This window comes from Chionomys nivalis, chromosome 2 (genome assembly GCF_950005125.1).
Source record: "Chionomys nivalis chromosome 2, mChiNiv1.1, whole genome shotgun sequence".
Lineage (NCBI taxonomy): Eukaryota > Metazoa > Chordata > Mammalia > Rodentia > Cricetidae > Chionomys > Chionomys nivalis.
The window spans coordinates 136,428,212-136,446,039 of record NC_080087.1 but is presented as its reverse complement, the minus strand read 5'-3'; the positions used below and the strand labels follow the sequence as shown (position 1 = coordinate 136,446,039).

Genomic DNA, 17,828 nt, shown 5'->3' with positions numbered 1-17,828 from the left:
AAAGTGATTTATTCATTTTTATTCATGTACATTAGTTTGCCTGTATAACGGTATTGGAGCTCTTGTAACTGGAGTTACAAACAGCTGTGAACTGCCATGTAGCTGCTGAGAATTGAACCTGGCTCCTCTGGAAGAGCAGCCAATGCTGTTAATCACTGAGTCATCTCTCCAGTCCCAAATTCTTTATTTTCTAAAAGTAGACTAGTTATTTATATTTTTTGTTGGTTGGTTGGTTGGTTTTGTTTTTTCGAGACAGGCAAATTCTCTGTGTAGCCTTGGCTGTCCTGAAACTCAATTTGTAGACCAGGCTGGCCTCAAACTCACAGAGATCCACCTGCCTCTGCCTTCTACTCCCGAGTGCTGGGATTAAAGGCAGCGTGCACCACCATTGCCTGACACTTTATTTTAATTTAAAATTTTTTTATAGTTTTTAAAAATGTCACAGTGTTTCATTTTATGTATGAATTTATTATAAATCTTGCTGAAAAGTATGATTACCAAAGATGTTTGACTATTTCAAACTTATTCTAGGAAGAATTTAATATCTGAGAGAATGTATCTAATCCATATAATTAAATGACTCATAAGGAATCAAAAGCAAAATTAGGCTTCTGTAAATAAAAATGACTTATTGAAAGCTGATAATTGAAATATGCCCTTACTTTTATGTTTAATTTTATTCTCAGTTAAAAAGCAAAAAAAAGGAAAAGGAAATGGCTGATCAGACATCTATTGAAGAATTTGTGATCCATGCATTGGCATTCTGTGAAAGTTTATATGATCCTTATAGAAATTGGAGACATAGAATTTCAGGGTATGTCTTATAAATGATACTTTTGAGACTGAGTCTTACTTTGTAACTTGTCTGGCATACAACTTGTTAAATAGACCAGGCTGGAGAGAGCCACCTGCCTTGTAGTACGAGCTGCGGTGGGCAGCATTCCCGTTCAGCTCCACAGGGCTAGCTTTACCCAAAGTAATTTCAGGGAAACTGTATTCTTTTGAACACTGCCTGGCCCATTAGTTCTAGCCTCTTATTAGCTAACTCTCACATCTCGATTAACCCATTTTTAATAATCTGTGTAGCCCCAAGAGGTGTGACTTACCAGGGAGATCTTAACCTGCGTCTGTGTCGGGTGGGAGGATCATGGCGATTGCCTGACTCAGCTTCTTTCTCCCAGCATTCTGTCTGTCTACTCCACCTACCTAATTTTCTGTCCTATTAAAGGGCCAAGGCAGTTTCTTTATTAACCAAAGAAATCAACACAAAACAGAAGACTCCCCACATCATTTCCCCTTTTTCTGTTTAAACAAAAAAGAAAGGCTTTCAATTTAACATAGTAAGATTACATATAACAAAACAGTTATCAAGCAAGAATTACAGTTACAATATTTATATCTATTTTATCCTTTATCATAACTAAGGAAAACTCTAACTAACCAGTCTTCAACTCCATCAAAAACTCCAGAAGGATACAATATTACCTAAGCAAACAAGAAATAAGCAACTTCCAAAACTCTAGAAATGACAGAGACATCTCGTTGCCTGTACAGTCACCCAAAGTTCTTTTGTACTGTTGGGGCATCCATCTTCAGCCTATAGGCCCATAGTATCCAGCAGACATTTCCATGAAGCAGGAAATTTCAAAGACAGTTTAGTCACTATCTGCTGTGTCCTGCAGAATGTCTCATAGAATCATAGATCAGGAACCCTGAAAGATCATCTCACCTTTAGGCAAGTTCAGTAGTCCTCTCTTTGCGGGTTCTTCACGTCCAGTTCATGCAACAGTCCAGGCAAGAGCAGTTTTTTGCCCAAATGGCTAACCAACTCCATAAGGAGCCTCTTCAATGCCCGTCTTCCTCTTGAAGTAGATTGGTGCTGCCAGGAGCAGACGTGTCTCATTGTCATGAAAAGCCCTAAGTTATTAAAACATTAAATGCCATATTCTGCAGTCTTTGAAAGATATGAAGAATGCCTTTCTAACTGAAATATATCTCTGTACATCTAGAAAATCTAACATGACTACAAGCTTTACTATTATCAATGATTATCCATTAACAACCTATATTTTCTAATTAAACATTACATTTTTAAATGAACTACACAATCACAATACGTTAATCAAGAGCAGAAATACATATACATATAATAAAATTGACCTTAAAATCCATAGCAATGCAAATTATTCATGCCTATATCCTTTCCCCCTTTAAATGTAAAAGAACATTTATAAACAGTATTTGGGAACATGGGCGCAGTTTTTTCTCTCCAAACTGCTTCCTGCTGAATGGGGGTGCTGTTAATCAGATCATTTAGGGTGTAACCTGTGTGCCAGGTTCATCTCAGTTGACAGTTGAATGAAGTAATTTTCTGAAGGTGTTCACAGCAACCTTTCAGGAAGCGTGGTCCATCATAACCGTATTGGGATAGACGCAATCCACAGGGTCTCATCCTCTGTGAAAACCAAAGAAGACCCTCTCCAAAGCATCATATCCTTAGACCCAAATTCTGAAGTCATAGTACCCTTATGAAATCCATTCTGGTTCTGCTTTCAGCCCATATAATGAAATGTCTCTCTGTACTTATCTCCTTTACAGTCAAAAATTTTAAAGAAAACACAGTGTACATAATCCAGACTCTCTGTGAATTTTCCATTTTTACATGGCTTATTTTCCTTTATTTCTTTTAATCTATAACTATCTGTATTTTGTCTCTTTAAAGACTTTACCCCTTTTTTTTCTTGTCTCTCCCAAGCCTACGTACACTATCCAACATTGTGACCCATAGAGGTCTTTTATGTCTGAATCTGTCCTATTGTGAATCTGTAATTTTTTTTACAATCCAGGAACATTTCTTAAAATGTTAAGTATTTCTTAAAAACTTAAATTGCACCATGTAGGAGTAATATGGTACTGCCTGTTTACTGCCAGTCTAAACCTTAACTGCACTGTTGTTATGGTAATTACGAACGGTCCTGCCTGAGGTCAGCACAGTTCAGCATGGCAGAGTGGAGCTGGAGACTTGTGACTGAATCAGTTGTGCCTTTGAACTGCAGAGCAGCGGGCTGCTCTGGATGTTGGGTCCACCTCTCTCCAATTTGCTCTCCTGCCTGTTTAAGCCTGATCCCAAAGTCTGCCCAGGCAGGGAGCGCAGGCATGGTCTCAAAGTACTTTATTCTTGATCCCGAGTGGGAACATAAACACCCAGGCCACAAACGCACCATAGCCGGAGTTTGCACTGGCTGCAGGACCCAGGAAGCTGCGTTTTAAAACCAGACGGCTTTTTTTTTTTTAAGGCTGCTGAGTCAGGAAATTTTCTCTGCGGCACGCCACCCACAAACAGCAAAATGCTGCCTTAAGTTCTCTCAGGTTTTATATGGATCTAGTTTAACACGTTGGAGCGCCACTCTGTTGTAGGAGCAGCAGGCTGCGTTCCCACCCGGCTCCTGCACGGCTAGCTTTACCCAAAATAATGACATGGAAACTATATTCTTTTGAACACTGCCTGGCCCATTAGTTCTAGCCTCTTATTGGCAAACTCTCACATCTCGATTAACCCATTTTTAATAATCTGTGTAGCCCCACAAGGTGTGGTTTACCAGGGAGATCTTAACCTGCGTCTGTGTCGGGTGGGAGAATCATGGCGACTGCCTGACTCGGCTTCTTTCTCCCAGCATTCTGTCTGTCTACTCCACCTACCTAATTTTCTGTCCTATTAAAGGGCCAAGGCAGTTTCTTTATTAATGAAATCAACACAAAACAGAAGACTCTCCCACATCACTGCCTCTGGAGTGCTAAGATTAAAGGCCTACACCACCGATTTGACCATAATGTTAAAGCCTCAGTATTGGCCTGACAAGGTGGCTCAGTGAGCTTATGAGCAACATATGCTTGAGGACCTGCGTTCATGTAAAGCTTGATGTGAGAGCATAAAAGTCTATATTCATGGTGTTTATGAAGAAATTGGAAGTGGAGACAAGAAAAACCCTGGAGGTTCACAGGCAAGCTAACCTGGCTCATGCAATAGAAATCCAACAGAGACATTGTCTCAAACAAAGGGGTTGAACAAGTTTGCATTCCCACCAGCAATGGAAGAGTGTTTCCCTTACTCCACAGCCTCTCCAGCATAAGCTATCATTGGTGTTTCTGATCTTAGCCATTCTGACAGGAGTAAGATGGTATCTCAGAGTTGTTTTAATTTTCATTGACTTGTTAGCTAACTAAGGAAGATGAGCATTTCCTTAAGTATATTTTGGTCATTTGAGATTCTTCTTTTGAAAATTCTCTGTTTAGTTTAGTACCCAAATTTTAATTGGGTTATTTAGAACTTTAATGTCTAATTTCTTGAGTTATCTATATATTTTGGAGATCAATCCTTTGACTGTTGTTTGTTGTAATAAGAGCGGCGGGGCTGCGTCCCCAGCACCCAGCCGCCTGCAGGGCTAGCTTATGCCCCGAAATAATTACACGGAAACTGTATTCTTTTAATCACTGCTTGGCCCATTAGTTTCAGCCTCTTATTGGCTAGCTCTTACATATTGATCTAACCCATTTCTAATATTCTGTGTAGTACCACGAGCTAGCTTACCAGGAAAGATCTTAACCTGCATCTGTCTGGAGTGGGAGAATCATGGCGACTCCTGACTCGGCTTCTTTATCCCAGCATTCTGTTCTGTCTACTCCGCCTACCTAATTTTCTGTCCTATTAAAGGGGCCAAGGCAGTTTCTTTATTACTTAACCAATGAAACAACAGATAGAAAGATGACCCACCTCCATCAGTTGTTGGGTTGGTGAAGTTATTTTCCCATTCCCTTTTTGTCTTATTGACTGTGTCCTTTGCTTTACAGAAACTTCTCAGTTTCAGGCGGTCCCATTTATTTATTGTTGCTCTCAGTGTCTGTGATACTGGGGTTATATTTAGGAAGTGGTCTCCTGTGCCCATGCATTGAAGGCTACTTCTCACTTTCTCTTCTATCAGGTTCAGTGTGGTCAGATTTATATCAAGGTCTTTAATCCATTTGGACTTGAGTTTTGTGCATGGGGATAGATATGGATTTATTTTCATTCTTCTACATGTTGACATCCAGTTATGCCAGCACCATTTGTTGAAGATACTTTTTTCCCCATTATATTATTTTAGCTTCTTTGTCAAAAATCAGGTGTTCATAAGTGTGTGGATTAACATCTGTGTCTTCAATTCAATTCCATTGGTTAACATCGCTGTTTTTATGACAATACCAAGCTGTTTTCACTAAGGTAGCTCTGTAATAGAGCTTGATGTCAGGGATGGTGATGCCTTCGGTAGTTCCTTTTTGTGGCTATCCTGGGTTTTTTGGTATTCCATATGAAGTTGATTATTGTTCTTTCAAGGTCTGTGAAGAATTGTGTTGGGATTTTCATGTGGATTTCATTGAATCTATAGATTTCTTTTGGTAGGATTGCCATTTTTACTGTGTTGATCCTTCCTATTCAAGAGCATGGGAGATCTTTTCATTTTCTGGTATCTTCTTCAATTTACTTTTTCAAAGAATTAAATTTCTTGTCAAAAAGGTCTTTCACTTCCTTGGTTAGTGTTATCCCGAGATATGTTATGTGATTTGTGGCTATCGTGAAAGGTGATGTTTCTCTGATTTCCCCCTCAGCTTCTTTATCATTTTTATATGGGAGGGCTACTCATTTTTTTTTTTTTTTTTTTTAGTTGCTCTTGTGTGTCCTGCATATCACTGAAGGTATCTATCAGCTGTAGGAGTTTTCTGGTAGAGGTTTTGGGGTCTCTTATGTATACTATCATATCATCTGCAAATAACAAAGTTTGATTTCTTTCTTTCCAATCTGAATCCCTTTGATCTCCTTTTGTTGTCTTAATTGCTATTGCTAAAAATTCAAGAACTATGTTGAAGAGATACGGAGAGAGTGGACAGTCTTGTCTAGTTCCTGATTTTAGTGGAATTGCTTTGAGTTTCTCTCTATTTAATTTGATGTTGGCTGTCACTTGCTGTATATTGCTTTTATTATATTTAGATATGTTCCTTGTATCCCTGATCTCTCCAAGACCTTTATCATGAACGGGTGTTGGATTTTGTTGAATGCTTTTTCAGCATCTAATGAAATGATCATTTTTTTTTCATTTTATTTATATGATGGATTACATTGATAGATTTTTGTATGTTGAACCCCTAATCTCTGGGATGAAACCGACTTGATCATGGTGGATGATTTTTTTGATGTGTTGTTGGATTCGGCTTGCCAGTATTTTATTGAGTATTTTTTCATTCATGTTCATGAGTGAGATTAGTCTGTGATTCTCTTTCTTGGTTGAGTCTTTGTATAGTTTTGGTATCAGGGTAACTGTAGCCTCATAAAAAGAGTTTGGCAATGTTCCTTTTGTTTCTATTATGTGGAACCCTTCAAGGAGTATAGGTATTAACTCTTCTTGGAAGTTCTGGTAGAATTCTGCATTGAAACCATCCGGCCCTGGGCTTTTTTTTGTTTGGGAGATTTTTGATTTTGATGGCAGCTTCTATTTCCTTGCAGCTCATAAGTCTATTTAAATTGCTCACCTGGTCTTGATTTTATTTCGTTATATGGTATCTACCTAAAAAATTGTGCAGTTCTTTTACATTTTTCAATTTTGTGGAGTACAGATTTTCTATGTATGACCTAATGATTCTCTATATTTCCTCAGTGTCTGTTGTTTGTCCTCCTTTTCATTTCTGATTTTGTTAATTTGGATGTTCTCTGTCCACCTTTTGATTAGTTTGGATAAGGGTTTGTCAATCTTGTTGATTTTCTCAAAGAAGCAGCTCTTTGTTTCATTGATTCTTTGTATTGTTTTCTTTGTTTCAATTTTGTTGATTTCAGCCCTCAGTTTGATTATTTGCTGTCTTCTACTCCTCCTGGGTGAGTCTGCTTCTTCTTGTTCTAGAGCTTTCAGGTGTGCTCTGAGACGTCAGAAATATGACTTTCTCCAGTTTCTTTATGTGGACACTTAGTGCTTCCTTGTCGCACTGCTTTCATAGTGCCCCATAGGTTTGGATTCGTTGTGCCTTCATTTTCGTTGAATTTTAGGAAGCTTTTAGTTTATTTATTTATTTATTCATTGACCCAGGGGTGATTCAATAGTTTACTGTTCAATTTCCATTATTTTGTAGGCTTTAGATGTCTGTTAAGTCCATTTGATTCATTACATCGGTTCTCTTATTTCTCTGTTACGTTTCTGTCTTGTTGACCTGTCTACTGGGGAGAGTGGAGTGTGTTGAAGTCTCCACTGTTAGTGTTTGGGGTTTGATGTGCGATTTAAGCTTTAGTAATATTTCTTTTATATATGTGGGTGCTCTTGTATTAGGGTCATAGATGTTCAGGATGGAGACTGCATCTTGATGAATTGTTCTGGTTATGAGTATAAAGTGTCCTCCATCTCTTCTGATTGATTTTTGTTTGAAATCAGTTTTGTTAGATATCAGGATAGCTATACCCGCTTGTTTCTTAGGGCCATTTGAATGGAAAACCTTTTCCCAGCCGTTTGCTCTGAGGTAGTGTCTGTTTTTAAGGTTGAGGTGTGTTTCTTGTATACAGAAAAATTCTGGATCCTGTTTTTGTATCCATTCTCTTAGCCTGTGTCTTTTTATTGGTGAATTGAGTCCATTGATATTAAGTGATATTAAAGACCAGTGGTTGTTAATTCTGGTTATTTTTCAGTAGTAGCGGTTGTGTTTCCCTTCTTTGGGTTATGCTGGTGGAGATTATCAGATACCTGTGTTTTTGTGCATGCACTTAGCTTCCTTGGGTTGGGGTTTTCCTTCTCATACTTTCTGAAAGGCTGTGTTTGTTGATATGTATTGTATAAATCTGTTTTTGTCATTGAATATCTTGTTTTCTCTATTGATGGTGAATGAAAGCTTTACTGGATATAATATTCTGGGCTTGCATCCATGGTCTCTTATTGTCTGCAGCACATCTATCCTGGGCCTCTGGCTTTGATGGTTCCCATTGAATAGTCGGGTGTAATTCTGATATGTTTACCTTTATATGTTACTTACCCTCTTTTCTTTTTCAGCTCTTAATATTCTTTCTTTATCCTGTATGTTTTGTATTTTTATTAGTATATTGTGAGGGAACTTTTTTTTTGATCCAGTCTCATTGGTGGTCTGTAAGTGTCTAGTATCTTCATAGGTATATCCTTTTTTAGGTTTTGAAAGTTTTCTTCTATGATTTTGTCAAATATATTTTCTGTGCCTTTGAATTGTATTCTTATCTTATTATTCTTAGGTTTGTTCTTTCATGGTGTCCCAGAATTCCCGAATGTTTTGTGTTAAGAATTTGTTGGATTTAATGTTTTCTTTGACCAATAAGTCTATTTCCTCTATACTATCTTCAGCGCCTGAGATTCTTTCTTCTATCTCTTGTATTCTGTTGGTTTTACTTGTCTCTGTAGTTCCTGTTTGTTTACCCAGATTTTCCAAATCCAGAATTCCCTCAGTTTGTGTTTTCTTTATCACCTGTTTTTCAGTCTTCAAGTCTTGAACTGTTTCCTTCACCTGTTTGATTGTTTTTTTTTTTCTTGGTTTTCTTTGGTACTTTGAGGGATTTATTAATTTCTTCTAATTTTTTGTTTGTCTTCTATTTCTTGAAGGCAGTTTTTCATTTTCTTTTTAAAGGTCTTCATTTTCATAAAGTTACATTTAACGTTGTTTTCTTCTGCTTTTTCTGAATTAGGATGATCAAGTCTTCCTGTTTCGTTTTTGCTTGGTTCTGGTGTTACCATGTTGCTTTTCAGGTTGTTGGAGGAAATCTTGCATTGGTGCCTACTCATCTCTTCCTTCAAATGAGGCTTGCAGTGTCTTTGTGTCTTGATCCAATCCTTGCAATGGCTGTCTGCGTGTTTGGGCGTTTTTCTTGGTCTGCTCTGTACTGTCAATGTCTGACTGGAAAGCTTCTGAGGTCTCTCTAAGCTTGCTGTCTTGGTGCTCTGTCCTGATCCCCTCAGTGTTGTAGCAAGCTCTCAGCTCTTAGGTGGGGTGTGACCAGTAGCTTGGGGGTGTCCAATGGATGGGTTTGGGTTTTGGGGGAGCTAACCACAGAAAAGTCCCCACTGGCAGGATAGAAAACCCGTGGGAGTTGGGAAGGGGCCCAGGGTTTTGTTCCACTCGGGAGGACCTAGAGAGTGGGGTGTCTAGCCATGTGGCTGTTCACTCGCCTCTTAAGTCCCCTCAGTATTGGAGCAAGATGTGTTTCAGAATTCCACCAAGGTTGCTGTGGGTTTTGACAGCCAACATCTTAAGTATTGCCAGTTACAATGAAAAAGAAGAAAAGAAAGTGATGAAACTCTTATATTTAATTTTTTTGGGGATCATGTTGCATGCCAGATCATTTCCATTCTGAATTTGCTGTTGGCCAGAACTGATTATGTCCCTTCCTCAAGGAACCCCATCAGCTCTGCCATAGGAGTAGGAAGATTGTGAAAACGACAAAAATTTGGCAAACAGTACTGTGACTGCTTCTTGCCTTTGTGCCTCTCAAGACTTTTTTTAAGTATGCACAGGTACACATAACACTTCTTCATTGTAGGCTTTCTAGTAATTTATTGTTTTAGTTCCAGTGACTCAGTTTTCCTCTACTTTGATTTGATGCTAGAGATTTTGCAAAGAACATTGTATCTCTTCTTCCCACTTTTCTCTCTCCCACTTACTGCATTTAACAATGAAGAACTCCAAGGAAATCTGTTAAAGTTTTGAAACAGTGACATTGTTCTTTTTCTTTAAAGGCAGCAAAGCAGATAAAACAAGAACTGTCAGTCTGAATATGACAGAGGCTTGTTTTTTTAAAAAAAAGGAATTTATTTATTTATTTATTTATTTATTTATTTATTTATTTATTTATTATGTATGCAGAGTCCTACCCACAGGCCAGAAGAGGGCACCAGATCTCCTTACAGATGGTTGTGAGCTATCATAGGGTTGCTGGGAATTGAACTCATGACCTCTGGAAGAGCAACCAGTGCTCTTAGCCTCTGAGCCTTCTCTCCAACCCTGCAAAAAGAATTTAAACATGGTAAAAGGAGTCAAGATGTATATAAAGGTAGCTTTGATAACAACCTAAAACAAAATAAGTAAAGCAGTTGTTAGAAACAAACATAATTTTGAAATCTTTTTTTTTTTTTTTTTATTTTTGAGACAGGGTTTCTTTCTCTGTTATCCCTATCCCTGGCTGTGCTGGAATGCGTTCTGTAGACCAGGCTGACCTTGAACTCAGAGATCTGCCTCCCGAGTAGAGTACTGGGATTAAAGGCATGTGCTGCCACTGCCTGGCCAGTTTTTGAAATTTTGAACAATGCAAAGTTTTAAATAGCATGATGTTATATAACACATGATGGAAGATGAGCACATGTCAGGTGGCCAGACAAGAAAAGCACACATTAATGATAGAAGTGTATATGGTATTTCATGAAGCATTATGCTGGGAACTGTTTTTATGTTCTCTGATATACTTAAAAATTCTTCAGTAGTAGAGCTGCTTCAGTGGCAAGTGGCAAAGTAAGGTCAGACTTCAATGTTTTTGACTTGATAGATTCAGTCATACACTTACAAGGAAAAATATGGAAGACCTATCCAAATGATTCATAGCAGTAGCTTGTATCTTTTCTTTAAACTGATTGTGAAATTAAATGGTCATTTACAATAAGTGTACTGTTTACCAAAAGATTCAGGTAGAAAAAATGTGAGCTAAAGCAGCATCGTTTCATATTCAGGAACATTTAAAGTTAAGAGTTTTTAATTGGCATAAGGGATGTTTTTCATATTTCATGGAAATATTAATTAATCTGTTAACTTTATTTCGATTGTACTTGGAGACTCTTAAATAGTAACTCAGAGGAACTAAAGTATACTAATAAAACAAAATGAAAACCCAGCAGCAACAGCAGCAAAACCCTCTCCTTAAAGTATGGGTCTAAGATATAGCTCAGTGGTAAAATGCTTTCCCTACCATTCCCTAGAGACCAGATTCCATCCTACCGCCAGGCTGGGGAAAGGGATATACAAAAATGCCTGTTTGTTTATTCAGCTGTTTATTCAAATGTTTATTAGTTCATTACTGTGCTTACTGTAAGTTTAGTAGGTATCATTGCCTGTCCATGGAGAAAAAAAATTGTTTAGTTATGCCGTAAGCTCTGTTTACCAAATGTGACAATATATGCACAAAAAATAATCACAGAAAAGAATAATAAACTATTAAGAAAAAAATTATGAATTCATACCACTACTAAGTAACTTGGTAAAGAAAAAATTAAATTTCTTGTAGTAGTAGATTATGAAGTGCCAATTAATAAGTACAGAGATGATGTTGGAGTTGAAAGAAAGTCAGCATTTTGATTTATGTGTCAGAGTATAAGATTGTGTCAGTCACAGATCATTAATAAATGATAAATCTAGAGGCAAGTTCTGATTAGCAGCATATATATGGATGCTTAAAATGTCTTTGTATAAATTACTAGTTACTTGTAAGTGAAAAATTAATAATGTCAGTATTATTCACTATAATAAAGTTGACTGGGTAACTAAAATTATGATCAGTGAGAGCTTCACACATGATACCAAGAACGATGTTATTGTCTTCTGTAGTAGTTAGTCGTTCAGCTATGAATGCATAGTCCAAGCCTAATTGTGAGAAAGCACCAAGCAAAGTCCAAAATAAGAACTTCCTATTAGAAAGGGGAGACTGGTGTACACCTGTAGCCTAAAGATATACAGAATTTCTAGGTAGTTTCAGATATTTTTCCATTCAGTGTTTTTAATAATATTAAACATACTTTTCAGGACATGATAAAAATCCTTATAATTTTAATTTCAGTTTTTAATTTTGCCATTCCACTATGTGATAATGTTATTGGTTTTAACAGGTTTTATTCTCCAATATTTTTATCACCTTGTCTATCTAAGTGATTTTATTTTGTGTTGAACTGAAATGACTGAAGTGCTCTTAGTAAAAGCCTGCATACATTTTTTTTTGGCCTTGTTAAAGTTTATAGAAAATATCCATGGAAACTCCTGGAGTTTTCATTAAAAGATAATCCTTTTTTTTTTTTTTTTTTTTTTTTTACTGAATTTGCATCCTTAAAATCAGGGAACTTAAAGGTCTGGACTCAGCACAGGTCAGTCACTGGCTTCTGCGGTTTCCAAGGAATACTGTCATAATCTTAGCTATCACTTTCTCAGGACTGCCATGCAAATTCTTCTGCAGATTGGGAATTTAAATGCTGGTTCTTTTTAAATTCCCAGTTATTTGGAGACTTAAGTTGGCTGTCACAGTGCGTAATTAAAGTGTTCTCTAATCGGTAAGGACTTAAGTTGTTGTTTCAACTTCTCTTTGAACATTGTACCAATCCTGAAGATGTTTATTCAGTATGCAAACCCAAATCAGGATGTTAAATTTGTTTTGCAATTGTTTTTTACATTGTGCCACCTCTGCTTTTTCATGTTGTAATTTGTTACTGACTTTTTTTTTAATGATAGACGAATCCTTAGCTCTGTGGAAAAGAGCAGACAGAAATACAAGCCAGCTTCTCTCACAGTGGAGTTTGTTCCTTTCTTTTATCGTAAGTAACATCCTACTTTACTTTGATTTTGGTCACTTCTGATTAGTGTCTTTTTTCTTACTCTGATTTTGACCTTAATTTGGTTTGTGATTTTATAAAGTAAAGACTACTAAAGAACAAAACCACGAGGTTAGTTAATTTGTGTTTGGTTGTGCTGATGGTTCTCGGTTTGATTAATTTTCTCCATTTAATTCTTTTTAAGAGCTGATCTGTTGTTTCTGTGAGCTGAACATTTTAAAGATTGCGTATTTTAGAACTTCCCAATCTTTAACTAAAACGAGAAATCTTTTTTTTCCTTTTTTTTTATTTTTTAATTAAAATTTCCACCTGCTCCCCATTTCCCATTTCCCTCCCCCTCCTCCCACATATTGCCCCCTCCCCTAAATCCCCTCCCCCTATCCCCACTCCTCTTCTCCTCCCCCCAGTCCATTCCTCCTCCCTCTCGATACTGAAGAGCGGTCCAAATTCCCTGCCCTGTGGGAAGACCAAGGTCCTCCCACTTCTACCTATGTCCAGGAAGGTGAGCATCCAAACAGGCTAAGCTCCCACAAAGCCAGTTCATGTATTAGGATCGAAACCTAGTGCCATTGTCCTTGGCTTCTCATCAGGACATGTCTGCCATGTTCAGAGAGTCTAGTTTCAACCCATGCTTATTCAGTCCCAGTCTAGCTGGCCTTGGTGGGCTCCCAGTAGATCAGTTCCACTGTCATAGTGGGTGGGTACACACCTCGTGGTCCTGACTTCCTTGCTCATGTTCTCCCTGCTTCTGCTCCTCATTTGGACCTTAAGAGCTCACACCGTTGCTCCAAATTGGATCTCTGTCTCTATCTTGATCCATCGCCAGATGAAGGTTCTAAGGTGATATGCAAGATATTCATCAGTATAGGATAGGGTCATTTCAGGTTCCCTCTCCTCAGTTGCCCAAGGTACCAGCTGGGGACATCTCCCTGGACACCTGCGAGCCCCTCTAGAGTCAAGTCTCTTGCCAACCCTAAGATGGCTCCCTTAGTTAGGATATATACTTCACTGCTCCCATATCCATCCCATTCCCCCAAGCTACTCCCATCCTCCCCTTCAAACGTTTCTCACCCCATTTCCCCTTAGCCCCGTGCCACCTCACCCGCAAGTTCCCAGTTTTTGCCCTGCAATCTTGTCTACTCCCCTATCCAGGCGGATGCCTATACGTTTTTCTTTGGGTTCATTTTCTTATTTAGCTTCTCTAGGATCACAAATTATATGCTCATTGTCCTTTATTTATGGCTAGAAACCGATTATGAGTGAGTACATCCCATGTTCCTCTTTTTGGGTCTGGGATACCTCACTCAGGATAGTGTTTTCTATTTCTATCCATTTGCATGCAAAATTCGAGAAGTCATTGTTTTTTATCACTGAGTAGTACTCTAATATGTATATATTCCACACTTTCTTCATCCATTCCTCCACTGAAGGGCATCTAGGTTGTTTCCAGGTTCTGGCTATTACAAATAATGCATTATGATCAAGTAGGCTTCATCCCAGAGATGCAGGGCTGGTTCAACATACAAAAATCTATCAATGTAATCCACCATATAAATAAACTGAAAGAAAAAAACCATATGATCATTTCAGTAGATGCTGAAAAAGCATTTGACAAAATTCAACATCCCTTTATGATAAAGGTCTTAGAGAGATTAGGGATACAAGGGTCGTATCTAAGTATAATAAAAGCTATTTATAGTAACCCGACAGCTAACATCAAATTAAATGGAGAGAAACTCAAAGCTATTCCACTAAAATCAGGAACACGACAAGGCTGTCCACTCTCTCCATACCTCTTTAATATAGTGCTTGAAATTCTAGCGATAGCAATAAGACAACATAAGGGGATCAAAGGGATTCAAATTGGAAAGGAAGAAGTTAAACTTTCATTATTTGCAGACGATATGATAGTGTACATAAGCGACCCCAAAAACTCCAGCAAAGAACTCCTACAGCTGATAAACACCTTTAGTAGTGTGTCAGGATACAAGATCAATTCCAAAAAATCAGTTGCCCTCCTATACACAAAGGATAAGGAAGCAGAGAGGGAAATCAGAGAAGCATCACCCTTCACGATAGCCACAAATAGCATAAAATATCTTGGGGTAACTCTAACCAAGGAAGTGAAGGATCTATTTGACAAGAACTTTAAGTCTTTGAAGAAAGAAATTGAGGAGGATACCAGAAAATGGAAGGATCTGCCTTGCTCTTGGATTGGGAGGATCAACATAGTAAAAATGGCAATTCTACCAAGGGCAATTTATAGATTCAATGTAATCCCCATTAAAATCCCATCAAAATTCTTCACAGATCTTAAGAGGACATTAATCAACTTTATATGGAAAAACAAAAAACCCAGGATAGCCAAGGCAATCTTATATAATAAAGGATCATCTGGAGGCATTACCATCCCTGACTTCAAACTCTATTACAGAGGTTCAGTATTGAAAACAGCTTGGTATTGGCATAAAAACAGAGAAGTCGATCAATGGAACCGAGTAGAGGACCCTGATTTCAACCCACAAATATATGAACACCTGATTTTTGATAAAGGAGCTAAAAGTATTCAATGGAAAAAAGAGAGCATCTTCAACAAATGGTGCTGGCAGAACTGGTTGTCAACATGTAGAAGAATGAAAATAGATCCATATCTATCGCCATGCACAAAACTCACATCCAAATGGATTAAAGACCTCAATATCAGTCTGAACACACTGAACCTGATAGAAGAAAAAGTGGAAAAAAAAAGAAAAAAAAAAAAAAAAAAAAAAAAAAAAAAAAAAAAGAAAAAGTGGGAAGTACTCTACAACATATGGGTACAGGAGACCACTTCCTACGTATATCCCCAGCAGCACAGACATTAAGGACAACATTGAATAAATGGGACCTCCTGAAACTGAGAAGCTTCTGTAAAGCAAAGGACACTGTCACTAAGACAAAAAGGCAACCTGTTGAATGGGAGAAGATCTTCACCAACCCCGCAAAAGACAAAGGTCTGATCTCCAAAATATATAAAGAACTCAAGAAACTAGATTTTAAAATGCTAATTAACCCAACTAAAAAATGGGGCACTGAACTGAACAGAGAATTCTCAACAGAAAAAATTCAAATGGCCAAAAGACACTTAAGGTCATGCTCAACCTCCTTAGCGATAAGGGAAATGCAAATTAAAACAACTTTGAGATACCATCTTACACCTGTCAGAATGGCCAAAATCAAAAACACCAATGATAGCCTTTGCTGGAGAGGTTGTGGAGTAAGGGGCATACTCATCCATTGCTGGTGGGAATGCAAACTTGTGCAGCCACTTTGGAAATCAGTGTGGCGATTTCTCAGGAAATTTGGGATCAACCTAATCCAAAACGAGAAATCTTGAGAGATATTCAGAGAATATATGTTTAGCATGCACCAAACCTTCCATTTGATCCTTAAAACTGGAAAACAAGCCAGTTAGCACCCATTAAGTGATGTGACTATTTTGTATGTACATGGCTATGTATATGTTCTGGTTTTACCCTCACTGTTGTTTTTATGTTGAAGCAGGGTTCCTTGTCTCCTAGCTTGACCTCAAACTTGCTGTAGCTGAGTATGACTTGATCTCATCCTGAGTGCTGGCATTACAGGCACCTGCCACCATACATGGCTAGTTTTCACTCATAGAAATGATTGTGCTGGAGGCTAGAGAGATAGATGACTTAGTAATTAAGAGTGCTGGCTGCTTTTGTTGAGGACCATGGCTGGTTCTCAATTCCAGTTCCTTTTCTGGCCTTTCTGGTCTCTATGTACACATGGTGCACATATATACATGTAGGTAAACATCTGGAAATAAATAGTGCTGAGGTAGGAATGTAATTTAGTTGGTTCAATCCTTGATTCTCATGCACTGGTTTTATTTTATTACTGCATTATTGAGATATTGTAGCTAGAAGTATTCTCTGTGCCACTGGTCCTCCTGGACTGGTATTTCTCTGCCCACCTATTCCCAAAGCTGCTTATGAAATAACCACTCTGAGGCTTAATATTAATTATATTCTCTTTGGCTTATTAGCTCGGTGTTCTTATTAACTAATTTACATCTTAAATTAACTCATTTTTATTGTTTTATATTTTACCATAAGGCTCATGGTTTGTTACCTCAGTTCTTGCTTCCTTTGTGGCTGCAGACATCTCCCTCTGTTCAGTTTAGTTTTCCTGCCCGGCTGTATTATCTACTGCCATAGGCCAAAACAGCTTCTTTATTAACCAGTGGTAATAAAACATATTCACACATTCTAGTATGCTTTGACTGCTATAACAGAATACTTGAGATTGTGACTTAAACACAAGTTTATTTTCTCATAGTTTTGGAGACTTGACTTGTAAGAGCCAGGTCCTAGAAGGATTTGGTTTTTGGTGAGGTCTTTTTGTAGCCTGCTGGTAGTCTCCTTGTATTCTCAGATTTTAGAAGGACTGATACCTCTTCGGACAAGAGCATCAATTTTGTTGTTTCAGGCAATCCCTTCTCTGATCTTATCTAACCTTAATCTCTTCTTCAAAAGCCCAGGCTCTAGTTTAGACATGGGTGTGTGTGAGTTAAGGCATCAGTATTTGAGTTTGGGAGGGATAGTTGAGTCTATACTGTTTCACACCCCCACCCCAGTAATGTTTTATCACTTGCAAAATATGTTTATTTCATCCTGGTAATCTAAATGTCTTAACACATTCCAGTACTGGTTCTCAATAGTCTAGAATCCAAAATCTCCTCTAATTGTTAATCAGATATGAGCAAAACTCAGATGCATTCACAATGAGTCCCCTTCCCTCTTCAGCTGTGAACCTGTGATAGGTACTTCTAAAATACAATGGTGAATCCAGAATAGAATTTAGATTCTCATTCTAAAAGGGAGAAATTGCAAGAAAGAAAGGGAGTACGTGTTTCAAGCTTGTCGGCGACCAGCCCTGACATAAATAATTTCTTATACCACAGTGGAGGCATGGAAATGAGATGCTATTCATACGACAGTATTTGGAGGGAGTTCAGGGATCATTCAGATCCTGAACATCTCAAATCACATCCTGAAAAGTCCCCATTTATTTTCCAAACAGCTTTTTTTTAAACAAAGGTAAACTGAGGGGGAAGTTCATTAGCATTCTGTTTCCTAGATGGGGGGGATGACTTAGGTCACTTCCTGCCTATGCCTATTTTGTCATGTCTACTGAAAACATCTCTTCTCCAGG

General features: G+C 38.0%; 1 protein-coding gene across 4 annotated transcripts in view; it reads left to right on the top strand.

Annotated features, from left to right (window-relative positions):
• The window catches only part of Nbeal1 (neurobeachin like 1), a 211,340-nt gene that overhangs the window by 20,555 nt on the left and 172,957 nt on the right, over positions 1 to 17,828 (top strand). For 3 of the 4 annotated variants that reach the window (XM_057752700.1, XM_057752706.1, XM_057752692.1), the window contains exons 6-7: positions 687 to 814; positions 12,511 to 12,593. In XM_057752700.1, the coding sequence (XP_057608683.1) occupies positions 687 to 814; positions 12,511 to 12,593 (211 nt within the window). Of the gene's footprint in view, positions 1 to 686; positions 815 to 12,510; positions 12,594 to 17,828 lie in introns of those variants that run through there. The other variant, XM_057752714.1, reaches the window with a different exon arrangement.